Source organism: Canis aureus, chromosome 16 (assembly GCF_053574225.1).
Source record: "Canis aureus isolate CA01 chromosome 16, VMU_Caureus_v.1.0, whole genome shotgun sequence".
Classification (NCBI taxonomy): domain Eukaryota; kingdom Metazoa; phylum Chordata; class Mammalia; order Carnivora; family Canidae; genus Canis; species Canis aureus.
In genome coordinates this window covers 12,243,262-12,269,451 of record NC_135626.1, presented here as the reverse complement: position 1 = coordinate 12,269,451, position 26,190 = coordinate 12,243,262, and the positions used below count along the sequence as shown (strand labels likewise).

The 26,190-nt window shown below is 61.8% G+C and overlaps 1 protein-coding gene and 1 long non-coding RNA gene across 3 annotated transcripts; one reads left to right on the top strand and one right to left on the bottom strand.

The window, feature by feature from the left end:
• Positions 1-12,085: 12,085 nt before the first annotated feature.
• LOC144285808 (uncharacterized) lies at positions 12,086-12,945 on the bottom strand. Its single transcript, XR_013354025.1, has 2 exons — positions 12,391-12,945; positions 12,086-12,248 (listed from the first exon to the last, which is right to left on the bottom strand). It is a non-coding gene; the product is annotated as an uncharacterized LOC144285808 (long non-coding RNA).
• Positions 12,946-13,086: 141 nt separating this feature from the next.
• On the top strand, positions 13,087-26,035 carry AGPAT2 (1-acylglycerol-3-phosphate O-acyltransferase 2). Of its 2 annotated transcripts, none has more exons than XM_077851422.1 (6): positions 13,087-13,372; positions 22,067-22,200; positions 22,580-22,755; positions 22,952-23,047; positions 24,552-24,624; positions 25,402-26,035. In XM_077851422.1, the coding sequence occupies exons 1-6, from the start codon at positions 13,191-13,193 to the stop codon at positions 25,563-25,565; spliced, it is 825 nt and encodes a 274-aa protein (XP_077707548.1). In that variant the 5' UTR covers positions 13,087-13,190; the 3' UTR covers positions 25,566-26,035. The 2 variants fall into 2 exon arrangements, with proteins under 2 accessions (XP_077707548.1, XP_077707549.1); XM_077851423.1 differs by lacking the exon at positions 13,087-13,372 and adding an exon at positions 13,874-14,112.
• Positions 26,036-26,190: the final 155 nt, after the last annotated feature.

Sequence of the window (26,190 nt, the reverse complement as noted above, 5' to 3'; positions counted from 1 at the left end):
ATTTTATTTTATTTTATTTTATTCTATTTTTAGAGAGGGAGGGGGGTGAGGAGAGGGAGAGAGGGACTAGTAGTTTCCTCACTGAGCACTGAGCCCATCTTATGACCCTGAGCTCATCACGACCCTGAGATCCTGACCTGAGCTGAAACCAGGAGTCTGATGCTTAACCCATTGAACCACCCGATGCCCCCCGCTCCCCCTCCCCCCCAAAAGGTGTTTTAAAGGGAACTGCTTGGGATCCCTGGGTGGCGCAGCGGTTTAGCGCCTGCCTTTGGCCCAGGGCGTGATCCTGGAGACCCGGGGTCGAATCCCACGTCGGGCTCCAGGTGCATGGAGCCTGCTTCTCCCTCTGCCTATGTCTCTGCCTCTCTCTCTCTCTCTCCATGACTATCATAAATAAATAAAAATTCAAAAAAATCTAAAATCTTTTAAAAAAATAAATAAATAAATAAATAAAGGGAACTGCTTAATACTAGTCCACACTCCTTGGGGGGAGCTGGAAGCCCCCAGGGTCAGCTCCACCAGCCTCTCTCCTGGGGCCCTGCTGCATGCTTCATGTCAGACTCACAGGACTTTCTGGTCCTTGAGGGCCTCCCTCTCTCTCTTTTCTGGCCTCAGGTACTCTTCCCCCACCTCTGCATGAGCCGTGGCCAGGGGTGAGACCTCGCCTCCTGCAGGTAACCAGCCTGGATTACAGGGCAGCCCCAGGCAGAGCCAGTGCACACTGTTTGCCTCCCTCTAAGGCCCAGGGACAGCAAGCATCCCTGGGACGGGCACCTACTCTGCCTTACGCTCTGGATCCTGGGAACAGCACACACGGTAGGTGAGTGAGCTTTCTGGGTCCTCTGTACCAAGTGGCCAGAAAGGGTTACTTAAAACAACAGAACTTTGTTCTCCATGTTCTGAGGCCAGAAGTCCACAATCCAGGTGTGGGCAGGGCTGTGCTCCTGGGAGCCTCTCGGGGAGGGTGCTTCCTGCCTCTTCAGGACCCTGGGCTGTGGCGTCTCCCTGGGTCTGCCTGTCCCTTTTCCCTGCGTCTCCTCTAGGGACACTAGTCACTGGATTTAGGGCCCACTCATGTAACCCAGGATGACCTACTTGTCTCAAGATCCTTAGTCCATGGGATGCCTGGGTTGCTCAGTGATTGAGCGTCTGCCTTTGGCTCAGGACATGATCCTAGGGTACCGGGATCGAGTCTCACATCGGGCTCCCTGCATGGAGCCTGCTTCTTCCTCTGCCTGTGTCTCTGCCTCTCTGTGTGTGTGTCTCTTACGAATAAATAACTAAAAAATCTAAAAAAAAAAAAAATCCTTAGTCCAATACACCTGCAAAGACCTCTTTTCCAAACAAGGTCCCACCCCAGGCACAGGGGTGAGGGTGTGGACACGTCTGTCCGGGTGGCCCCTGTCCAGTCCCTGCAGGCAGTCAGTGCACTGGACACCCACGAGCCCCTTCCACTGCAAAACAACAGAACTCGGGGGTCTGGGGCTCAGAGGACTCCCGACACCTTCCCCACCAATGACCTCTGACCTCTGACCCCCCAGCACCACTGAGGGGGATCAACAGGATTCCCACAGACCGAGGTCAAAGAGACCGTGAACTCCACATGAAGGACGCACAGCGTGTGGACAGTGACCCACCGTGAGTGAGAGAGCACAGGAAAGCCGGCCCCGCGACCCCAGACACAGGACTCGGTGGGCATGGGGGCAGGACAGCTCAGGGGAAGCGGGTGAGGACAGGTGGCTTTGGGAAGTGGGAGAGCCGTGCCAGGAAGCTTGGCAGCTCTACTTCCTCATGCTGGCCTTAGAGGGGTGGGTGGTATGAATGTGCCTGGCACCCTGGTGGGCCGCTTGCAGGGTTTGGGGGCCTTGCCAGGCCCTGGAAGTGCTGAGCAGTGTGGGTGGTGAGTGTTGTGGACGAAGGAGGGCAGGTGCAGGCAGGTAGGCTAGGCCTGGGTTCAATAAAGCACCGACCTTCCCGCTCTGGGGAAGCTTCAGCCCCTGGGAAGGATCCGCAGTTGGATGCTCGTTATTTATTCACTCATTCAATATTTACTGAGAACTGCACTGTCGCTCAGGACCTGGGAATGGAGAGCAAAGAAAACCTCTGCCCTAAAAACCAAAGCCTCACGAGGTGGCGGAGAGACAGACTCATGTTAGTTCAGCTGTGAAGTGAGGAGAACGTGTGGGTCCTAGGGAGGGTCCCATCTAGGCAGGGACTGCACTCTGGTGGCTAGGGCTCCTTGGGGCAAGAAGGGCCCATGGGCGGGGCCCGACTTGGGGTACCCGGAGCCCGGACCACAAGGGGAAGCCTAGAAGGAAGTCTGTCCTCTAGGAGGGGAAGCAGGGGTACAGGGGTGTCCAGGAGGAAGTGGGGGACAGGGTGCCCCTAGGGAGGGGGCCAGCCCTGCCTGGGCTCCTGACATGGAGAGTCAGCTGCTGCTGCCTGCTTGCTGTGCCTGCTTCTTGGGGCAGATGGCTGTAGCCCTTGAGTCACACGGCCGGTCACCCCACTGGCCACAGGCGCACCCTGCATATGACAAGCTGGGATGAGCTGCGCCCCCCTCAACTCGCGGTCCAAAGCCCCAGTGGATCTCCGTGATCTCTTGCTGCTCTGGGACATCAATGCAGCTGGTCACCAAGGAGCCAGTGGTAGGTGCTCAGATGCACATGTGAATCCCACCCAGCCCTGCACACACCAGGAGGCAGGCAGCACACATGACTGTCCTGGAGGCTATGGCAGAGACGAGGGTGCAGACAAGGGGCTCACCAGAGTTGGAAAGCCCAGGAGGGCCTCCTGGAGGAAGGAGCTCCAGAGCTGAGTCCTAGAGGAGATCTAAGGGAACCGAGGAGGGGAAGCATCAGTCACAGGTGGGGTCAGCGAAGGGACCCGGCCAGGACACCCAGTCTCTGTCCCTCTCATTTCCCCAGAGTTGGCCCCAGGTTGTCCTTGGGCCTTCCAATCAGTCCCCATCCCAGGGCTGCCCCGGCTGCCTTGCTGCCTCTTGGGGACAGCGAAACTTGGCCACCGGGGGGGAGGGCTGCCCTGTTCCCACGTTAACAACCAGGGAAGAGACCACGGCTCATCCAGAGGCAACATAAACGCGCATCGGTCTGTGAGCGGGAGTCAGATGCGGAGAAGGTTGATGGTGCAGCCTGTTCAGGGCAGACACTGGCATTTCTCCTAAAGGGCAGTGCATCCCTCCACCTATCACTTCAATCCTCCCATCCCCGTCCCCATCCCTGTCCCACACCAACACCCGCAGGATCTAGGACTCTGAAACCCCGTCCCAAGTCCCAAGACAAACAGATGGCAGGTGTTGATGCCCTGGGGGGGGAAGGACCCCTGCTGAGGGTACGACCCATTGCCTTTTAGTTATTCTATTGCAGCAGGACGCACACAACCTAAAATTTGTCATCTTAACTGTTTTTAAGGGCACAGACAGGGGCACCTGGGTGTCTCAGCAGTTGAGTATTTGCCTTTGGCTCAGGGTGTCGTCCTGGGGTCCTGAGATCTAGTCCCACATCAGGCTCCCCACAGGGAGCCTGCTTCTCCCTCTGCCTTTGTCTCTGCCTCTCTCTGTGTGTCTCTCATGAATACATAAATAAAATCTAAAAAAAGAAAAAAGGCCACAGCTCAGGGGCGTCAATGCACTCACACTGCCCTGCTGTGGCCCCTCCATGGACCCCAGGATGGTCCACCTTCCCAGGCAGAGCCTCTGCCCCCACTGAACACGGACCCCTCCCTCCTCCCTCCTCCCCTCTCCTCTTCCTTCCTCCTTCCCTCCACTCTTCCTTCTCTTCCCCATGTCTGTGGGTCTGACTCCTCTCGAGTCCCCTGGGAGTGGACCCTTAGGACTGGTCCCTCTGTCCCCTCGCAGCTGTGGTGGCTGACGCTGGCATAAATTGCAAGGGGTTGGGTGTCGTGCGTCCAAAAGTTCCAGCTCCTGCTTCCAGTCTGGCACCGAGGTTTTTCTGGGCCACCTCCCCTAAGCCGTCATAGTCTGGACACACCCAGCAGAGCCACTCCAGGGTTTTGTTTTGTTTTTTTTTTTAAAGATTTTATTCATTTATTCATGAGACACACACACACACACACACACACACACACAGAGGCAGAGACACAGGCAGAGGGAGAAGCAGGCTCCATGCAAGGAGCCCAAGGTGGGACTTGATCCTAGGACTCTAGGATTGTGCCCTGGGCCGAAGGCAGGCGCCAAACCGCTGAGACACCCAGGGATCCCCTTCTCCAGAGTTTGACCCGGAGGGATGCTCACTGTGTGGCCAAGGTACCCCATGGGGTGTCCACCATGCTGTCATTAGCAATGTGGAAGCCCTGGGGGCAGGCCTGGAATCCTACTGGCTGGCGACTCAGGGAGCATCCAGGGCGCACTGTGTTGTGCAGGATGGGTGGGGGGAAGCTGTGCACATGCGTGGGAGTGCACATGGGATCATAAGTGCGCACTGTGGCAAGCACCCTGACAGTGTCCGAGGGACCAGGACCTGGACGGGAGGAGCCCTGGCCCTGGCAGTATCCACAGGACAGGACGGAGGTGGGAACGGAAAGGGAAGACCGTACCCAAAGGCATTGTCTCCTCTGTGCATGCCCATGGGCAGATCCAAACCCACACAGCCACCCAGGCCAGCATGGCCTCTCCATGAGGGCCTTCCTCGGGGCTCCAGTCTCCCGGGCCCTTCTCCCAGGCCCCCAGCAGCCTGTTGGATACTTTCCTGTGACGCCGTGCTATTCGAAGGCTTGGTGCCTGCCAGGCTGCCGTATGCTTTGTAGGGCTGGCCGCTCCTGGGTTCCGGGGCCAGCGTGATCTTCCGCCTGTGGGAGGTTATGGAGCTGGTGTCAAAATAGGAGGACATGTGATAGAATGAGTGGTGTTTCCTACAACCCATGAGTCACTGAAGGGTGCCTCTGAAGCTAGTAAAACACTATATGGTAACTCATTGAATCCAAATTAAAAAACCTCCAAACCCACTTGTAGACGCAGGGCTCTCCAAATACGGGGGATAACATGCGGCCCAGGGCTTGGAGCTTGCACCCACTACAAGGCTTAGCCAAGTCTGGGCATTGCAGCAGGGCGGGGAGGCCCAGCATGCGCCCTGGGGAGCCCTCCCCTGGATGCGGGACCCAGGACGGATTTCCAGGACCTGGGGCAGGCAGGGGTGAGCACACCTGTCAGGAAGTCCTCACTCACACTCACACTCCCACCCTGTAGGCAAAGACACCCACCTGTGCAGGGGTCGGGGGTGAGGGGTGGTGTTCCTGCTGCTGCACTGCTATGCCTGTCTGCATGAGGAACCACTCTCATGTGATCCAGTGACTGGGCTCGGTACCCCCCAAACCCCCAGGATGCATGGGAAGAGCCCATCTGCTGGCTAGGAAGGCCCCAGGCACAGGAAGGCTGTGCCACTCCTCCACACTTGCCTCTGCTGCCTCGGCTGGTGCCTGGTCGGGAGCACCTGAGGCTGACCTGACCCCACAGGACCCTTCCCCACCAGAGCCCGGGCAAGGTCCAGGTCCACGAGCCCCCTGAGCTGGGGGCCTGAGCTGTGCACGTGGACTGGACGGCAGACAGGGGGAGGGCAGAGAGAGAGAGACGGGTCCGTGCAGAGCTGGGATGAGAGGAGGAGACGGATGGTACAGGAGCCATGGGGCAGGAGGAGGGAGGGGGAAGAATGACAACCTCCCCCCTCCACCTCCACCTGCCTGCTGCTGGCAGCCCAGGCTGCCCCCGGGAGGGGTTGGGGTTGGGGTTGGGGTGGGGGGTCCGGGGGAGAGAGAGGCTCAGAAGGACACAGAAGGCGGGAAGAGAGAAGCTCCTGCCAAAGGCCCCTCCCCCAACACCATACCCCCTGCCCACCACCCACCCTCTCCCTGCACTTGGCAGCCTGGTCCAGACAGAGCCTGGGGGCCTGCAGTCCTCACACCAAGCACCATCTAGGGGCCTCCGGACAGGCTGCCAGGATTGGCAGCAACCAGAGCCCAACCTGCTGCACCCCTTGCAGTCCAGGGGTGATGGTGACGGACAGGTCAGCAGCCCTGGGTGGGGTGGGGTCAGCAGCCCTGGGCAGGGTGGGCTCTGCTTTACCACCAGGTATCTGCTCCCTGCCAGGAGGGATGGGGTCAGGGGCTCCTAGAGCTCCTCCCTGTCCCTAGTCCCTCGTCCCTCCTCTGCCACCTGGGCTGCATCCACCCTCCCAGGGTCTGTCCACCAGAGGGCAGTGGGGCCCAGCGTTTGGCAGCCCTGGGGAGGGGTGGGGAGCAGTGGGGACAAGAGCACAGAGAACCCAGAGCCCCAGGGTGGGCATGGGGATGGGCTCTGCTCTGGGGAAGGGGTCGCACAGGGCGCCTGGTTAGATTTGAATTCAGAGGGATGCCTGGGTGGCTCAGTGGTTGAGCGTCTGCCTTGGGTTCAGTCGTGATCCTGAGGTCCTGGAATTGAGTCCCGCATCGGGCTCCCCTGCAGGGAGCCTGGTTCTTCCTCTGCCTGTGTATGCCTCTCTCTGTGTCTCTCACGAATAAATAAATAGAATCTTTAAAAAAAGATTTGAATTCAGAGGAACAGCAAATTAACTTCTCTGGTATGAAAACATCCCAATCATCTCATGGGACGTTCTTAGGCTAAAACAGTGTTCCTTCCTTATCTGAAATCCTAGCCTCACAGAATCCTGTATTTTGACTCCTAGATCTGGTGGTGCTGCCTGGGGACAGCAGCTGTGGGCAGTGGCAAGAGTCAGGGTGGGGCTGCAGCTCCCGGTCCAAGCTCATTAGCTCAGTGACTGCTGTCTGACAGGTCACCGGTGACACAGGTGGATGTTGGCTGCGGTGCTGGCTGACATCCACGCAGAGGCAGGGTGGGGTGCTGTGGCTGGTCTGAGCCAGGGAACCTTGTTCCAATCTCTCACTTGTCCAGACCTCTGGGGGAGAAGGTGCGTGACAACCGTCAACGTCCAGAGAACCAGGACGGCCCCGGTTGCCCTTAATGTGTTTGACACTCCCTAGACTCATACAGTGCTCAACCTGCATAACTGTGGGCAGTGGTCCCAAGCGGCATCTCTGCTTCTCCCTTCACCCAGATTCCTCATCTCCTGCCAGGTTTCTGCCCCCACCGCGGCCCCTGTGCTCCTACAGGAGTTCCCCGGGGTCATGAGTTCACCTGCATTTCATCTGCGTTTAGGACGGAGATAGGGCTCTGGCTCACTTTCCAGCCCTCAGGGGCTGCTACTTGCCCCAGCGCTCACTGTTGTTGGAGCAAGTGTGCATGTGCGGGTACACAGAGGGGCAGGGACAGAGCTCGGCTACCCACCCCACCCCGGGGCGGAGTCCCACAGAGAGGGAGGGACAGACATAGGTACCTGAGGCCACATGCGGCTTAACCGGGCCATTCCCACCATGTTGTGTGCTTGCGTCTGGACACCTGGAGGGTCAGCACTGCCCTGGCCACTGTGCTTGCACAGGCACACGCCTGCCGCTCCTGCCGTGGCCGTGACCTCCAGAGTCCCTGGGTCCCTCCCACGGGCAGCGTGCTCACCCAGGCGGCCAGGCGGCCGGCTCCAGCTCCATGCTCTGGAGCTGATGGGCTCCATGCAGCAGCATGCTCTTCTCCTGACTCGGAGAGCAGAATCCTTTCATCCCTTCATCCCTTCATCCCTTCTCATCCATTCATTCGTTCACCAAGGACTCGGGGGGGGGGGTGGCTGTTGTGAGCTTGATGACCCAAGGCTCTGGGGACTCAGGGGTAGCTGCGCAGACAGGCTGAGGCTCGGAGGGCCTGGCTCAGAGGTCAGGGCACAGACACCCCAGGACCGTGGCCCCGGGACTCAGAGACGTAGCCAAGGGACCCACGGGAGGCTGAGACTCAGTCCTGTGGCGTGAGCCTCGTCTCCTGAGTCCCTCATCGCTCCCATCTGACCAGCTGGGATGTGGCCCGCAGAGGGGAAGGGTCACCTGCCAGTGAGGTGGAGGGGACTGCCTGGGCCTGGGTGTCTGCAGAGTGGGGGCCCCTTCCGCTCACCCCCTGCCTTGTCTTGCTGAGGGACAACCCTGAGGAAAGTGAGAACTTGTCTCTAAATTGGTGGGTGTGAGCCTCCAGATGGGGTGTGCGGAGGGGCCTGGCCCAACCCCGTCACGGCGGGACACCCACGGCCTGGCCATAGGCAGCTGGACTCTCCAGGGCTGCGGGAACTCAGCAAAGCCATTGGAAGGGTGAAGGGGGCCTGGCAGGCGAGGCACCGCCCCCTCCCTGCCCCATCCGTCCCCTGGCTTCCTTCCAGCTTGCCTCACGGCTCCCCCATGCCCCTGTGCCCGAGGCAGGATGCTGGCCTTCACAGTGGAGGCCCCCAGCCCTGGCCCCTGCTCCAGTGCTTGTTGCCTCCTCTCCCGCCAATCCCCCCCACCCCCCCCACCCAGAGGCCGGACAGAAGGGACCAGGGCACCTCCAGGGACCCGCAGCCAGCAGCCTAAGCCGGGCAGGGGACAAGGCCTAGGGCAGTCCACTTGGCCTCCAGCCCCATCTAGTCCGTGTGCTGGCCTGGGGAGTGCCGGGCAGCTGACCCAGTCCACATGCCAGCTGGGCCAGGGGTGAGGTGACTGGAGGGCAGCCTGCCAGAGGCGGCACCACTGGCAGCCCGGCCTCCCCACACTGCCTCCCCCACTGACCCTCGTGGCCCCAAGGGTCCATTGCTGTCCTCTGGGCACAGATTAGGAAGCTGAGGCCCTGGGAAGAAGGGCTGCTCCCAGGTCACCTGGGGGGCCGGGCAGGGGGCTCCTGGGGCTGACCCTGGGGCTGACCCTGGGCTCCTGCTCCACCTTGTAGGCCAGATCCCGGGGTCCTCCCTGCGTTCCTGTATGTTGGGGGGGCTGGCCGAGGCCACCTCCGAGGGCCCACCTGGGACCTGGGGTTCTGGCTGCTGTTAGAGCCTCAAGTGAGCCTGCCAATCCAAGCATGGAAGTCAGACCCAACGGCCGAAGGTGCGATGGGTCATGGGCGGGGGGTGGGGGGCACCATGTGGGGTTCCAGCTCTGGTTCTTCTCAGGGCCTTGTTGCCCCACTTCTGTACAGCGTTTTGTGCTCTTCCGTCCCCATCTCCCAGCCTAAAAGCCCTCTAGGGAGAAGGATCACACCTAAGTTGGCTCTGTCCCCTGCAGCCGGGGACCCCGGAGCCCCAGACACCACATCCAGGTGGTGTTCTTCTGTTGGCCCCTGAGCCCAGGGGCCACATGCCCCAGGCCCTAGGTGCCACGTGTGCCCTGGCCAGCTCTCCTCCAGAGCCCTGCCCCCTCTGCCCTGCCCCGCCTCCCCCGGGAGCTGTGGCCCTGATGCCGCCCACAGTAGGGACCTGGGAATCCAGCCCAGAGGCCTCACCTCATCTATTTTTAAGCACAAGCCCATGAAAGATTCACAGGCTGCTTTATTTACAGGTGGCGGGATGGAGAGGTCTGAAAACCGGCAGGTTCGGGATGCCTGAGTGCCCCAGGGCAGCCCGGCCTGCTTCCCACAGGCACACCCTCTCCCCCTGCCCCCTGCCCACTCAGGCCAGGCCCTTGGGGCCACCTTCCTTCCTCTCATCCAGCTTGAGGCCTGGCTTCCAGGGATCCTCTCCCCAGGAGGTGAGACGCTGGGATGCCCCCTGAGGGAGCAGGAGGCTCATAGGCGCTCCCCCCACAACCCCCTTCCTGCCCCTGCCCCTGCCCAGCTGTACAACCAGCTGCTCCCTAGCTGGCATCCCTGATCCTGCAGGATGGCTGACTCCCCTTCCTGGGCTTCCATCCTGGTCCCTGGTGCTACTTCCTCCCTGGCAAGTGTGAAGACACTGGGAACCTACCTCCACACAGAAGATGCAAAGTCAGGAGTGGCCTTTGCTGGGCCAGCCTGGGTCATGTGCTCAGGTCATCCCAGCCATGCCACGTGACACTAGTGTCCCAGTTTATAGATAGGGAACCGAGGCTCTGGTGCATTGGGCAAGTGGACTATGGGGCCAAATCTTGGGACTTCAGAGGCTGGGTGCCCCACCCCTGCCCCGGATGCCGTGTGGCGGGGAGGGATCACCTCATGCTCACTCTATCTCAGCTGCGGGCATGAAACAGCCTTGGCCCTTCCCTCCAGATGTGTCACCCAACCGGAGAGAACCCTGGAGGCTATGGAGCCCCAGGCTGGCTCCGGCAGGAGGAAGTCGTGGGTGGATGGGCCGGTGGGCAGGTCAGCCTCTGGTGGCTGTGCCTGTGGGAGCCAGCATGTCCCCAGAATGTCTCCTGTTGCCCGGCACCTGGTACCCAGTGATGGCCCCTTCTCCTGGCGGTGGGCTTCTGTGGGCCTTAGGTGGTGGTGACCACTCAGCTTCAAATGTGTTACCTGGTGTCACATGCTGTGCTGAGCCCCAGAGATGCCCAGGAGAGCTCTCAGCTGTTACCTGGCAGGGACTGGGATGGACTCAGTGATGAACTCACCCAGCACTCCCCTGGGTCATCGTGGGGACCCCGAGCACCCTGACAGGGCCAGACAGGATGCTGGCATGTCCCTGCCCATCAAACCGGGCTTCCCTGCTCTGGTGATGCTCCAGGGCAGAATCTGAGCAGAGCCATGCTGGTCCCTACTAGTTGAGAGCCACTGATTTAAGAGAAAATCTCTTCTCTCCACCAACCCAGAAGATTCTTCAGGGCTTCACCTTCTAGAAGAAAAAGGTTTTGTCAGCTTTTCATTTATTTTTTATATTTTTCTGTAAAGATTTTATTTATTCATGAGAGACACAGAGAGGCAGAGACACAGGCAGAGGGAGAAGCAGGCTCCCTCTGGGGAGCTCGATGTGGGACTTGATCCCAGGACCCCGGGATCACAACCTGAGCTGAAGGCAGGCACTCAACCGCTGAGCCACCCAGGTGTCCCTTATCAGCTTTCCAAACAGGACTTTACAGTATTGAGAATCTCTTTCAGATCTACACCGGAGGAGCCTGATGCCCCCCTCCATGGGCATCTCCAGCTCCCAAGCCCTCCTCCCTTGTCCCATCAGAGGAAAAGTGTTTTTTCTTTCAACATTTCCCCAGGAGAAAATTGGGGACGATGGTGAGATTGGGTAACAGACTGTCTGTGTGAGGCCCCAGCGGTGTGGCCAGAACCACTGCCCACCTGGGAACTCGCGGATAGGGTAGTCCCACGGCACCTGGCAGCCCCTGGGCAGCAGGTGTGGGGCACAGTGACCTCCCCTGTCACTCCAGTGGGGTGAGTGTTACCTCTGGGAGGCCATCTTCCACCTGTAAAATGGGGATGCATTTGCCGGGAGTACCTACTGCACGCCGGGTATCCTTCTCAGTGCTGGTCATACACCCGCGAACAAGACAGATGGGTCCCAATGAAGGGGCCCTCTGACCAGGGTCAGTGAAGCTCAGCAAACGCACAAACCTACACACATGTCATCAAGTCACAGGAAGTGCTAGGAAGGGGTTCTGGTGAGGCAGGACAAGGTGGGTGACCTACAGGTGGAGGGGTCCCCCTGGAAAGGGTGCTGCTCAGGGACCAGAAGGGAGTAAAGGGGCCCTGGGTAAAGTGGCCCTTTCTGCCCTGCAGGGGTGTGAGGCCTGGATTCCGTTCATCTGGTCGGTGGAGGTCCGCTGAGGGTCAGCAGCAGGCACTGCTTACAGCTAAGAAGCCCAACGTGATCCAGGCTCCACCCCGCTGCCGGCCACACCTCTGAATGCAGGCTACCCACTCCCACCCCCCCACATGCTCTCCTCAGGTCTTGCTACCCGCCTGCTCAGGGGCCCATAAATCCTACAGCCTGCAGGCTGGGCGGGGCCAGCGCCCCATCCCTGAAGGGCTCCAGGCTTTCTCTGGAGGAGCAGCGGGAGAATGTTGCAAGAGTGGAAGAGGCCAGTGGGCATATTGACAGTGACACAAAGCCATGGACCCACAGACAGACGAAGACCCAGCTGAGACACTCTCAAGGTCCCACTGAGAGACGCCACCAGTATACCATGGCTGAAGCGATCTCCCCCAAGGCGCAACGCTGGGAGCATCTGTGAACAGGCTGCCACACCCATGCAGGGAACCCCACCTCCCATAGAGCCACGGGTTCCCATGTATCTCAAAAGCCAAGCTTCTGTATTTGTGGGCAAAACCAGATCTGTTTTGGGGGCCGTCAGTAGAGTATTTCGGTAACAGGTTGCCTCAGCATCTAAGAAACCCAAGAGACCCATAAGATACTTCCTGATGCCCTTCGGAGTGCCAGGCATACCTCGGCATTCTGGAAAGCAGACACAGGACCGCCAGTCAGAGGGGAGGACACGTGCTGCCCCTGCCCCTGGACGCTGACCTGCACGCCCAGGCAGGGCTCTCCTCCCATCCCAGGCCCTGGCAGATGGCTGAACTGACGTGAATGCAATCACCCGGTATCTGCTCCTGGCCCCCGGTGACACATTGTTCCTGGCACCCAGAGCAGGCACCCTCAGCCAGGCTCAGAAACCTGTTCCATTCCTAGTGCCTCCGCCAGGAATCTGCGTATGCCCACCAGGCTCTGCTGAGGGCCGGCTGGGTCTCCCTGCAACCGTACCAGGGTACCCGAAGGAGGTGACGCAGGTGGCCCAGGTGGCCCAGGTGGCAGTCATTCGGGCAAGGTTCAGGGTCTCCTTTGTGTGGCTGGCTGGTGACCCGGCTGCCACCGGTCGCGTCCTTGGGTCGCCTTTAGAAGCATGCTTCTGGGCTCAGGGGCCGCGGGGATGTGGGCAACAGGAGGCAGGGCGCGCGGCGGAGGCTCAGACTGTGGCGTGGGGGGCGGTGCCAGAGTCCAGGCTAACCGGCTGCGGGGGCCGCAGGGGGGGTGGGGGGGCGCCGCCAGGAGCCAGGTGACCCAGGGGCCGGCCCGGGCAGGGGGAGTGTCGCGGGGCGGGGCGGGGCGGGGCGGGGCGGGGCGGCCCCCGGGGACCGCGCGGCCGCCGGGCAGTCGCGGGGCGGGGCGCGCCTCACCTAGCAGCTTCCTGGGCGCGCTCGCTCCCCTCTCCGCCCCGGGCCGCCCCGCCCCTCCGCCGGCGCAATAAGGGGCGCGGGCGCGCGGGAGGAGGCCAGCTGTCGCCAGCCCACCCGTCGTCCTCGCGCCTGCCCGGGGAGCGCGGAGAGGGAGCCGGGGCCGGCGCCGCCGTCGGGGCTCCGGGGACCGGCGGCCAGGGCGCGGTCTGGGCGCGGCGGGGTCATGGAGCTGTGGCCGTGGGTGACCGCGGCGCTGCTGCTGCTGCTGCTGCTTGTGCAGCTGAGCCGCTCCGTCAGGTTCTACAGCAAGATCACTCTGTACTGCGCGCTCTGCGTCCTGGCCTCCACCGCCGCCTCGGTCGTCTGCCTGCTGCGCCACGGCGGCCGGAGCGTGGAAAACATGAGGCAAGGGGGCCGGGGCCGGGGCCGGGGGCCGGGGGCCGGGCTGGGGCGGGGCGGGGCGGGGAGCGCCGGGCGGGGCCGGGGTGCGCGGGGACTGCGCCGGCGGGGAGGGGGGACAGTGCCGGCTGCGGGGGACAGTACCAGCCGCGGCGGGGACGGCGCCGGGGCGGAGCGGGGCGCGGGCCGCCGCCCGCTTCCGCTTCCCTAACTTTCTTCTCTCGCGTCTCTCCTTCCTGCCCCGCCCGCGGCTCGCGGGGCTCCCGCGGCTCCGGGGCTCTCCAGCCGCGCAGCGGGGAGAGCGCGGCGGGGGCGGGCACGTGTCCGCGGGAGCCCACGTCACAATGTCTCCGCGCCCGGCCGAGGCCCCGGCGGGGCGCGATCCCCGAGGGATTTAAACAGTGTGTCAGTATCCGGCGCCGCCGCGTCCTTGAGCCCCGCCAAAGGGCCCGCGGGACGCGCAGGGCGTTCGGGGCGCGGTGGCGGGCGGCGGAGCGGCGCGCGGGGAGGCTGGGCGGCGGGCCAGCTGGGAGGGGCGCCACCGGCCCCGCCCGCGGGGAAGGAGCAGCCGCCGGCCGGGCTCGCCCCTGGGGAGCTTAGCTGGAGCACCGCCCGGCCTGGACCGGGCTTTACAGCCAGGCGTGCCTGTCCTCTGCGCGCCCCCTCCTGCCACCCGCCAGGTGATAAATGCACCTGTGCTCCGTTTCGGCCTGGAGCCCCGCCTTCCCTGCGGGGCCCCTGAGAAGGTAAGAGGCTCCGGGAAGCTTGGGCCCTTGAGGTCCAGCCTCGCGGTGGAAGGAAGGCAGAGGTGGCTGGGATCCTTCAGTGGACACCTCTGTGGCTGGTGGGTGTGGGGCGGAGAGGTCAGGCAGGCCTCAAGAGTTGGGGGCCTCTCTGGGTCAGGTGCTAAGGGGCGGGGGCTTCTTCCTGCCTTCTCTCCCGGTTTCTGGTCCCAGGAGGGCTGTTGCCAACATTTCTCTCTGTGGCTTTTGCAATGGCTTCTTGGCTGTGGCCAGCCGTGGGGACAGAGGTCCCTGAACAACCAGTCCCCTGCATGCTCACAGGGGCAGTGGGTGAGGGGTGCTGACTTTATGCCAACTCTGCCCTGTCCATCCAGCCAGCGGGTGCTGTCGGGACTGGCCCTCGCCGGGTCCCCTGGACCCTGTCTTCAGGGGTTTGTGGCTTTCCTGTAGTACCCAGAGTAGGTGAGGACTCAGTGGACTTGCTCATGGGTCTCTGGTGCCCCTGCCCACCTCCAGCATGGTCCAGGCCAGCATCCCAGGGAGTGCCGACCCCAGGGACAGCCCCTGTGTGGCCCTTCTGGTAGTCTAACCGCATGGAATGGCCCTGGGGAGGGGAGGACCTGTTTCCAGGGAGTTCCTCCAAGCTGGGCCAACACCACTCTGGGGTGGGGGCGCCTGAGGCAATGCACCTCTCTGGAGGTTGGGCCTGACGTTAAGGTCCTAGGGTCCCCTGCAGGCAGCAGGCTCACAGCTGGAGCCTCCTCTCAGCCCTAGCTGGGGGCTGGCCTCAAGGCAGGGTGAGGGGTGTGGGTTCAGGGAGCGACAGGCTGATGGGCTTTTTGGAGGCAGCGCTGCCCTCCTAGAGCCAGGCCTGTGGACAGCACATCTGGTTCTGAGGCCTCGGGGAGGCCTGAGTCTAGCCGTCCTGCGGCGTGGGTGGAGAGCTGGGCCCAGAGCAGGTTTTCAGCAGCAGTGACCGGAAAACCAGGAGGTGACCCTCCTTTACACACTGTGTCATCAGATGGCCTCTTTATGAGCAGCTTCCTTGTCTTTTTAAAGGACTGACTCAGGCCTCAGAACTTCCCAGGGATCAAGTCGGAAGTCCCCAGTTCCCCTTTTGATCAGGCCTTCCCTTGGCCTTGCACCTCTGGCCCCTGGTGTTGGCTCTCAGCCCCAGTCTCACCTGAGATTCTGGTCCCCCCCAGGGACCCTAGAGGCTCTGAGAGGACTCAATAGAAGCTTCCTACTGCTTTCCCACGCCAGGGCAGCTCCCAGACTTGGCTCTGTGAAGGGGCCACCCCAGGACACTGACAGGTGACAGCAGGTGCTCTTCTCCCCGGGGAGGGGTCACAGCCCCCTTCCCCTGGACCCCTAGATCCCACAGGGAAGGGTCACAGTGATGACTCTCAAGACCCCCCGCCGGCTGTAGCTGAAGTGGGGGTGCCGGTGGGGCATGCTGGGGGCAGGAAGTCCCCCACGGGGCAGGCCGGTGGTGGGGGGGAGCTGCTGCATTGCCCCGGGACAGGACCCAGGAGACTGGAGGCGGAGGTGCCTGAGGGGCTGAGCAGAGGGTCCCCACTCCCTTGTTGCGGCCCCTCCAGGTACCCCCTCCACTGTCTGTCCTGACCCCCCAGCGCCCCGGGGCATCTGGCTGCTCCTCTCCAATCCCGCCGATGACCCCCCTCCCTGGACGCCATTGTCTCTCCTCTCACCTCCTGCCTCCACTGCGGGCACAGATGGAGGGTTGGAGGTGCCGCCTGAAGCTAAGGCCTCCTGAGCGGCGGGAGGAGGGAAGAGGCTGTCCTCTGGAGTCCCCAGAGCTAGGAGGTGGTGGAGATGGGGTGCAGACCCACCAGCAGTGACTCCGCAGGACACGGTCTGTGCTTCCCCTTGCCCACCCAGCACGAGGGCGGGGCGGTGCCAGGGCGGCCATGGGACCCAAGACCCGGGCTCTGGGTGCCTGGAGTTGGGGGAGCAGCCCTGCTCTGTCCCCTCCCTGCTTTCATGTCTGAGCAGCTGCAGGCCAGGCCCTCGCTAAGGAGGCCTTTGCCTGCTAGAGTCCAGCTCTGAGGGTACAGGGAACAGTGATGGGAACAGAAGAGCCGAGGAGACTCTGACCCGCTGGGGGCTGAGACCAAGGATCCCTCCAGGCTGGCTGGGGCCTGTGTATCAGGCTTGGGTGGAGTATGAGACCACGTTTTCTCACCCCAGGAGGCAGATGCCCTTTGCCAGAGACAAGTGTGAGATTGCTCTGTGTGCGTGAACGTTGAGTTTGGCTGCAGGATCAGGAAACCCTAGTGACGGCCTCCTCACTGGAGGCATGAGCTTTTTGTGCATGGAAGGAGACCAGAGCTGGGCGGCCCGGGTGCATGGGGAGCTTCCAGCCCCTTCCATCCTGTGGCTCCCCTGTGCTCAGGGACCAATATGCCACTGCTACGGCAGGGCCTTGGGGCTGGACTGCCTGCTTCTGCATTCTCCCAAATGGCTGGGATGCAAATAGTGGGTGGACAGCTCTCCATTTCCAGGCAGGTGGGGCAACGAGGCTCTTCCGTTTGTGCAGCCCGTGAGGAGGCTCCAGCAGGGAGGAGAGGGGATTGCTCCCGTCAGAGTCTGGCTTCTTAGCCAGCACTCCAGCCACTCCGTAGTTTGTGCCCTGGGGAGGGCATGGATGGGGACCCAGTGCAGTCCGGGAGCCCCGTGGCACGTGGGGGCTGGCCAGGGATCCTGGTTTTGCCAGAGGGTCTGCCTTTGTTTCTCTTGGAGTAGGATGGCCAGTGGCAGACTCCCTTCCCTGGATGTGCTCCTGCAGGCCCAGAAACCAGAGCTCCCCGCAGTCCTGAACATCCTGGGTCAGCTCTGAACATCCTGGCTTGCTGGCCCTACCCTGTCCCCAGGCTCCTGCTCGCCCCGGACTGCCCTTCTTACCCGCCGTGGGGTTCTGCTCAGGCTGGAAACCCCACCCCACCCCAGGGATGTCCCCTCTTTGTGCTCCAGCTTGTAAGACACTTGTTGGAAAACATTCCTGCTCTGCCAGGTGTCTCTCTGGGGCCTCCTATTCCCCGAGCAGATTGGTGGCTCTGTGTGGCCTTCCTGGCAGGGGTATCCCCAGGTGAGCCCCACTGAGGACCACCCAGAGGGGTCTGGCTGAGGACTGGCGTGCCTCAGTTAAAACAGCCACCCGCTGGGATAGTAATGTAGCCCAAGGCCAGGGGCTGAGGGCAAAGGTCAGCAGGTGGCCAGGGCCTGGCCTTGAACTTCTTCCAGCTGCCTGGAGTCTGTGGAACAGATGGCTGGGGGCTCTTGTGCCACCTACTCTGGGTTCCTCTTATCTGCTTGTGACCTCATCATCACAGTTGCCCCTGGGGGTCTCAGCGTCCTGGATTCAATCTCCTTTCACAGGCTGGAATGGAAGCTTGGTGGGGGGCTGGGGTCAAGCACAATGCCCAAGGTCATGGCTAGTGAGCAGGGACCAGGATCTGATCTGTCTCACCCAGAGCCTGGGAAGGGCCTGGGTGTCCTCAGGCTGAGCACAGAAAGTCCAAGGAGGCTGGATGGGAGTGAGCCTGGGCTCCCATGGGCTCCTGTGGGCTCCTGTGGGCTCCCGTGGGCTCCAGCAGGATCTGTGGTGTTTACTGTGCTCAGGTGTTCTCAGCGGTTCAAGTCTGGGGTTAAGTAGAGGCCTCCTGAGAAAGATCCAGGGGTGGCCAGGGCATCCCATCTGCTTGAGGACTGGTCCTGCTCGGGGAGGCTAGGGGGAGTGGGGGGGAGGCTAGGGGGAGTGGGGGGGAGGCTAGGGGGAGTGGGGGGGAGGCTTGAGGTGTAAAGGTGACACCAGCCCCCCACCTGGCTACTGGCAGCAGTGCTTCTGGAAAGTCAGGCCCTCAGCCCACCCCAGGCCACTTGGGCTTCAGGTAACCTTGGTTCCACCTTCGCTAGCCTCCCCTGGGGAATTGGGGGCTAGAGTAGTGTGACCTGTCTTGGGGCCAGCGCCAGGGACACCTGCTTCAAGCTCTGGGGCCCTGGCTTCTGATGGGGCAGCCCCCCAGCCCTGCGGCTGGCGGAGGGGCAGTCAGGTGAGGTGGACAGTCAGGGCACAGTGGCGGCTGCTGTAGGCTGGCTGAGGGGACAGCGTCACCACCATCCCTGCTGGGTGGGGTCTACAGGGCCTTGGGGAAGGGAAAGAACGTAGCTTTTGCAATTCTGGAATTCCATCATGCAATCCTGGATCCTCACCGCTCCTCCGGCATGTCCTTTACCTGGGGTTTTTCACTTGTTTTCCAAAAACCAGGTTAGGAGGCAGATTCCCGCCATCCCAGCTTCCCTGCCGTGAGACCTCTAGCAAGTGGCCTAACTGCTTAGCCTAGACACCCCTCATTTGTGGGGTGGGTGTCCCGAGTGTGCCCACCTTGTGGGGCTGCCCTCTGAACAAAACTGAGGGCTCCTGTCACACCCTCGGCACAGCGCAGGGGAGGGAGCACTCCCACCTGCCTCCACGTTGTAAGTGTGCTCTTCCTTCCCCCAGCAGGGACCCTCCAGGCTTTGTCTCCCAGGCAGGGCCTGCTGGGCACCCAGAAACATGTGCTGCCTGCAGGAACTGCAGCAAAGCTTGGTTTGCTTCTTCTCACATTGAGAAAACTGTTAAAATGATAGACTTTCTCAACACTTTTACTAAAAACCTTGAAACTGTGACAAGAAGAAGGCAGGTGGGCGGGTATGGCCTGCAGAGAATGCTTTGTCCGCTCTAGGACTAGGGGTGCCCTTCTTGGGCAGCAGTGGCTGGCGTGTGTTCTGGGTCACGCAGATGCATCCCTCTTGCAGGTGTGCAGAGCATGCTGCTCTGTGCCCTGCCGCCCTGGGCTGCCCGCTGGCGGACATCTCTGCACAGGACCTCCCAGTTCCAGAAAAACCAGTTTGCAGTCAATCCCTTAAATTAAATATGCAAAGAAATCCAAATAGGAAGTAGAGAAGAATCCTGGAGATGGATGGTGGGGACGACTGCACAACCGTGTGGGTGGATTTAATGCCAATGATCGGACATTTAAAAACGATTGAAATGTTGGGGTGCCTGGGTGGCACAGTCAATGAAGCGTCTGCCTTGGGCTTCAGTCATGATCCCGGGGTCCTGGGGTGGAGTCCTACGTGGGGCTCCCGGCTCAGTGAAGAGCCTGCTTCCCCCTCTCCCTATGCCCTTCCTTCCTGCTCATGCTCTGTCTCAAATAAATAAAATATTAAAAAATGATTAAAATCATAGACTTTATGTGACATATATTTTGCCACAATTTGGAGAGAGAGAGAGAGAGAGAGAAGCCAGCAGGTGCCTCCAGCAGAGAGAACGCGCTCCTTGGCCAGCAGGAGGCGCTTGTGACCTGTCACTGCGGGACTTGGCGTCCAGGCCTCACTGGCTCCACCCCACCTCTTCCCACACTGGGACATTCAGACCCTTTCAGATTTTTCTTTTTTAAGACTTTATTTTTAAGTAATCCTTTCGCCCCACGTGGGGCTTGAACTCACAACCGGAGATCAAGAGCCACACTCTCCACTGGCTAAGCCTGCCGGGCGCCCCTTAGAAGAGACCACGCTAGGGATCCCCAGGTGGCTCAGTATTTTAGCGCCTGCCTTCGGCCCAGGGCGTGATCTCGGAGTCCCAGGATCGGGTCCCACATCAGGCTCCCTGCATGGAGCCTGCTTCTCCCTCTGCCTGTGTCTCTGTCTCTCTCTCTGTGTCTCTCATGAATAAATAAAATCTTTAAGAAAAAAAAAAAAAAAAAGAAGAGACCACGCTGGAGGATTGCAGGCCTGCCTGCCTTGTGCCTGCCTTAGGATCAGATCCTGAAAGAGGGACCAGATTTCTTTTCTTCTTTTTTTAAGATTTATTTATTTGAAAGAGCACACACAGCAGGGGAAGGGGCAGAGGAGCAGGGAAGCAGCCTTCCCCTGGAGTGCAGGACCTGCAGCCCCATGTGAGACTCCGTCCCACAATCCTAAGCATGACCTGAACCAAAACAAGCGTGGACTCTCCATGGACGGTGCCACCTGGGCCCTTGGAGGCAGGGCGGCCGCTCAGCTTGTTCCGCGAGTCTGGGGCCTGGTGAGGGGTGGGGACGGACTGGGTGGGTCAGGCCCGATCTGGCCGCGGCTGGCAGATCCTGGGGAGGACGGCTGGTCTAACGGTGCAGGCAGCCCTGAGCCTCGGTGTCCCCATCTGTGACAGGATGATGGTAACTGCCCTCTCACAGGAGCTCTGTTCTGTGAAAGGGGCACAGCTGAGGGAGAGGCTGGCTTTTCAGACGTGGAAGGACAGATCCCAAGGGGTTGGCCCCCAGGAGGCCTGGAGGGACCCAATCCACAGGCACTGGGTGTAGGGGCTGCAGGACAGGAGGCCCATGTATCTCGGGATAGAGTCTGGGAAGAACGCGTTCTGGGGACGGATGGAGGGGACGCCCCTGAATGTGCACCCAGCAGCACTTAAGTCGGTACATTCTGGGCCATGTGCATTTTACGATGATTTAAAAAAGCCAGAGTCTGGCTTTGAGCCTGTCCTGAATCCGCTCTGTCCAGAGGCGTCTCCAGGCCCTGCGTGGCTACTCCCCCTCCTGCAGAAAGTGGAAATCTCTCCCCTGCCACGAGGACTGTTGGTGAGATCAGATAACGGGGGCTCGGGAGCGGGGGAGGGAGGGCTGCCCGAACCTCTGTGACAGCAGAACAGCTCTGGGCCAGAACCCCTTGGCCCAGTGGGTGGCATATGTGCAGCCCCCTGCCGCCCACAGGGGATGGGCAGGGAGGGTTTACAGAGCACCAAGCCCCAGGCCTTGGGCTCCATCACCCTGCAGGCTGACCCTTAATGGAGCCTGTTCCAGTAGGAGCACTGTCCCCGCTGCGCTCTCCAGGACCAGCCAGCACCTGCAGATGTGTCCCCACACACAGAGCCATTCAAGCCTGCCAATGAGGCCTGGATGTGGCCCCAGGAGGTTGTGATGCTCTGGGGCAGATCCTTAGGGCGCCAGGGCTGGAAGGGCTGCAGACTTGAAGCCGGGGAGGCCCAGGCCCACACACACCTGGCTCCCTGACTCTCTCCATCACCCCGGGCAGTCATTCAAGCTGTAGGCCATGAGAAGGGGAGGGTGGGGTTGCTCCGAGGACAGGGGTAGGGGTGTAAGCCCTGGCTGGCTGTGCTCCTCTCATCGGGGTGGCTCTTCTCCTTCTTCCCAAGCAATCTTCAGCCCCTGCAAAGCTCTGCACTCGCTATGGCTGCCTTCTCCCTGGGGTGGCACTGTCCTGCAGAGATGGTCCCTTCCCTTGGCCGGGCCTCCTTCCCCAGGGCGTGTGGGTGGGGGCCCATGACCTCTGCAGGGGTGCAGGGATCTCTCTCTCTCTCTCTCTGTTGGGTTTTTTATTTTCTTACTTTTTAATGATTTTACAAGTAATCCCTACCCCCCACAGGGTTTGAATCTATAACCCTGAGATCAGGCATCATACCAACCGAGCCAGCCAGGCACCCCTCCGTGTTGGGGTTTGGGTCACTGACACGGAGACCCAGCCTAGCCCCGGTCCCTTTCCAGCTGCCCCTGGCTGAACAAGCAAGGGTGTGGGGTGAGGGCAGGGCAACGCAGTAGGTCCCCGGAAAACAGATGTACAAGTGGATGCCCTCCCCTTTGCCAGGGGTCCAGCACCTGGAGGCCTCGCCCCTTCTGTGCTTGATCCTCCGTGTTCCTGCCAGCATGGGGGAGATGGGGCAGCTCGCACTGTCCCCTGAGGGATGGGACCTAGAGGCCTTTGGGGGGAAGGTGAATTCAAGGCCGTGCACAGCCCATGAGAGGGCTTGCCAGGGCTCCGTCTGCGGTGCGGGGGGGGGGGGTGTCTCTTTACTGTGGCTCTGTCCCCAGGCCAGCCCCAGGCCGGAGCCCAAGATGGAGTGCAGGGCTGTGGGGCCCCTCTCACTGACCACGTCTCCCCTCAGGATCATCCAATGGTTTGTCCTGAGCTTCAAGTATGTATTTGGCCTTCGTTTCGAGATAAAGGGTCGCCAGAAGCTGGAGTTGGACCACCCCTGTGTCATCATTTCTAACCACCAGAGCATCCTGGACATGATGGGTAAGCCAGGGCTGCAGGGGGGCTGCTGGGGGAACTTGGGGGGTTGCTTCAGAGAGGTGGAGCCTGGGCCTGGATGAGCTGGGGGGCCAGGAGGGCAGACCCAGGCCCGGGGGACATGACAGCTCTCTGTGTGCCTGATGCTGGGTCCAGGGCTCTGCCTCTCACCTGGCACTGGGAGCTCTGCTTCACCCCTCCCTTTACATGCAGGGTGACAGGCTGAGAGGCCAAATGGCTTGGCCAGGTAGCCAGTGGGAAGGCATGACCCGGCCCAGGCCTGTTGGTGGTCGAGGCACGGGGCTGGTTCTCTCCATCTTGGGGAGGTGGCTGCCAGGCTCTGAGCATGACCCCCACCTGCCTGGGGCCCCGTGGCCACCTGCAGGCCTTATGGAGGCCCTACCCGAGCGCTGTGTGCAGATCGCCAAGCGGGAGCTGCTCTTCTTGGGGCCTGTGGGCCTGATTATGTACCTCGGGGGCATCTTCTTCATCAACCGGCAGCACTCCAGGACCGCTGTCACCGTGATGGCCGATGTAGGCGAGCGCATGGTCAGGGAGAATGTGAGTGTGGGGCTCGGGGCCTGCGTGGCTATGTAGATGCTCCAACTCTGGGCACACAGAGGTCAGGGGCAGGGCTGTGCATGAGCCAGGTGGGTGGTGGTCTCAGCTGAGAATGGGGCTCCCCAGGAGGGGGGCTCCCCAAGAGGGGATGGCGGCCTGGGACTGCTACAGCTGCCTCCTCTCCCTCTCCCTGCAGCTCAAAGTATGGATCTATCCTGAGGGCACACGGAATGACAATGGAGACCTGCTACCTTTCAAGAAAGGTGCCTTCTACCTGGCCATCCAGACCCAGGTACTTCAGGGCACTGCCTCCCAGAGGGTCCAGGGGGACTTAAAGCTGGAGGCGACTGCCTAGCCAGGCTAGGGCCACCGGGGCTCACAGAGCACCTCCCACCAGGCAGGCACAGGGCCTTATGGCCCCTGCAGCACCTGGTTTCTGACCTGCTGGGGGGAAGATCTTTGGGCCCTTTCCCCACCCTGAGCATCAAGGCTGGTGCCTGAGCAGGTCCAGCAACCAGGTACCATCACACTTGTCACCTGGGGGCTGGCGCCTGGGGCTTCAGCACCCCCGCCCCCGTAGCCAGCCAGGCAGGGCCCCCAGAAGGCAGAGGCTGTGGGCCTACTTGCTGGGAGCTCTCAGGAAGGCCAAGTGCTTGTTCGGTGCTGTGGGCCGCAAGCTGGGGCAGGGCTGGGGCAGGGCTGGGAAGCCCCGTGAGCAGGACCCGAGCTGGGGGCAGGGCTGGACAGAGCGAGCTGCAACTGTGTGGTGGGCCTCTGTAGGTCACTGGGCCTGGACCTCCGCGTGGGTCTCCACCCAGGAGGCGCTTGGGGTGAGGCCGGGACGGGGGAGTGTGCCCATGCGCCGGCAGTGCGCCCTGGTGGGTGGAGGGTGCCCTGTTCCACTCCGGGTGCTGTTGGGGGAGCTTGTGCAGGGAAAAGTCATTGTCAGCGGCCAGGGTAGGGGCTCCGTCCTGCCCAATGCGGGTCTGCCCCCCACCCCCCACCCCGGAGCCCCCGTGGCGCTGCTTCTGCGCTCCCACTGTGCCCGTGGCCTCTGGCGCCCCCTGGTGTCGGCCCTGAGCTGGGCCAGGTGCAGCTCTCCCTTCAGAGGCAGCCAGCTGCGCCCCTGGGGGGTGGGGAAACAGGGACGGGTGGAGGACCCTGGGCCTGCGGGAGGTGGGGGGCACCTTGCCACACGCCGGGGGCTGCCGGGAAAGGAGGGAGGACGCGGTGGCTCTGCTGGGGTCTGGTGGTCTCCCCCCCAGGGCCTCCCAGACTGCAGCCTACCTACCCAGGTCCCAGGCCTCATCCCTACTGGTACCAGGGAGAGGCTCCCTGACTGCCAGGGTTAATGATCACCCTAGGTGTCCCCTCCCCCCTGCCCGGCTTAAGGATGGGGGAGGGGTGGGCAGAAGGGCCAAAGTAACCTCTGCCTAAACTGTAGGGGAGGGGGGGCACAGACATGACTCATGGACATGTGCCAGCCCAGGAAGGCTTCCTGGTGGAGGGGATGCTTGAGTGAAGGTGTGCAGGGTGAGTTTGTGGAGTGCTGGGGGCAGCTGGAGGCGGGCAGGGGGCAGGGGGCAGGGGGCAGGGCCGGCTGTATTCCTGGAAGGCACCAGCGTAAGAAGCAGCACCTCGGGGTGATCATTAACCCAGGGCATGAAAGGTGTCCCTGGCCCAGGGGTCAATGCGTGGAAGGGCCTGGAGGCAGGTAGGTGGCAGGGCGGGGCCACCCCTGCTAGCTGGTCCTTGGGGCTTGCATGTCCTCAGGCAGCACGGCTTCCCGCCCACAGGTGCCTATCATCCCCATCGTCTACTCCAGCTTCTCCTCCTTCTACAACCCCAAGACGAAGCTCTTCAGCTCAGGTAGCGCCCCAGCCCCTGCATGCACATGCAGCCTGGCTCATGCTTGCTTACTAGGATGCCCAGGCCCCTGATGGGACAGTTCCCATTTCTGGGTGGTCACTGTAGGCCACTGACCAATTGGTGAGTGAAAGGAGGCAGGAAGGATCCGGAATTGCAGCTGCAAGCTGAGCTGGGCAGTCATGGGCCCGCTTCCCAGCAGAGGGGCCTAGGGTACCCGAGTCCATGCACTGTGGCACAGGCTGGGTAGTGCTCCCAGGTGCCCAACGCTGTGGAGCTCGGGGGCCACTCCCAGCCCTCCTGGTCCTGGCCCTCAATGTGGGCTCCTAGGGCCTGGGTGGGAGGGTAGGGTCAAAGGTCGAAGGGCAGCGCAGGGGGGGGGAGGAGCCAGGCTGCGTCCTCCCTCATCTAGGCCACCATGGAAGATGGGGGGGGGGCCGGGAAGCGGTGGGGGACACTTCTGGGGGAGGGAATGCTCTGTACCCTGGGTGGGGCCCCGTCAGGGAGCATGTGGCTGTCAGAACCCACCAAAGGCAGACTTAGAAGCTAAGTGTTTGATTACGAGGATTATTGTCAATTAAAAACCAACACCTGAGACCAGGGTGTCCAAAATGGAACCAGGCTTGGTTCCTGGCCTGGGCCTTGGGCTGCTGCACAGAGAAAACCAGCAGGTGGCGGAGGAGCAGAAGGGCACTGGAGCAGGGACAGGAGGCTGCAGGGGTGCCAGGGAGGCAGGCCTGGGTCAGGTGGCCAGGCACTGATGCAGCTCACCCCCAATAGGAACAATCAGGGTGGAGGTGCTGGATGCCATCCCCACCAGCGGCCTCACAGTCGCAGACGTCCCCAAGCTTATGGACACCTGCCACCAGGCCATGAGGACCACGTTCTTCCGCATATCCAAGATCGCCCAGGAGAATGGGGCCACTGCGAGGCAGGGCTCCTAGGCAGCCCAGTAGCCGAGGCCTGGCTGAGGCAGGGCCTGGCTAGAGATGGGACAGAGGAACCTCCTCCCTGCCCTGACAGCTGAACATCACTGTGTCCTACTGCTGAAGGTCCCCCAGCTTTCCTCTGGTCCCCGGATGCAGGTCCTGTCCCTGGTCCTGACGTCCCCCAGAGGAAAGTCTGGAGCCTTCCCCAGAAGCCCATCCTCATGCCTCAGGGACCCGGGAGCAGGCCTGGGGCCCAGTGGGGCTGGCGGGGCAGGGCTAAACTACATGGCCTGGGGCCTCCGGACGATTGGCCAGAGTCTGGGCCTGCAGGCTGCATGGCCAGCCCCAGCCCTTGGGGAGAAGTGGGACTCTGGAGGTGAGGGGCACACATCAGTCTTGTGCAACCTGGACCTCAGGGGAGCCTGGGAGCAAGCCTGCCAGACACTGCACTCCGTCCGTGTTTTTTAATAAATGAAGTCTCCGAGTGCCTGGTGAGCTGTGGTCACTTGGGGCGGGTGGGTGGCACAGCGCCCGGGGCTGCCGCGCCCCCGCTGGGGCTGCACTGTGGGAGCCTCTCCGTCCCTGGCGCCCCCCCAAGGGCCAGGCCCCTGGTCACCCTGCGGTACACTTTCCTGGGGGT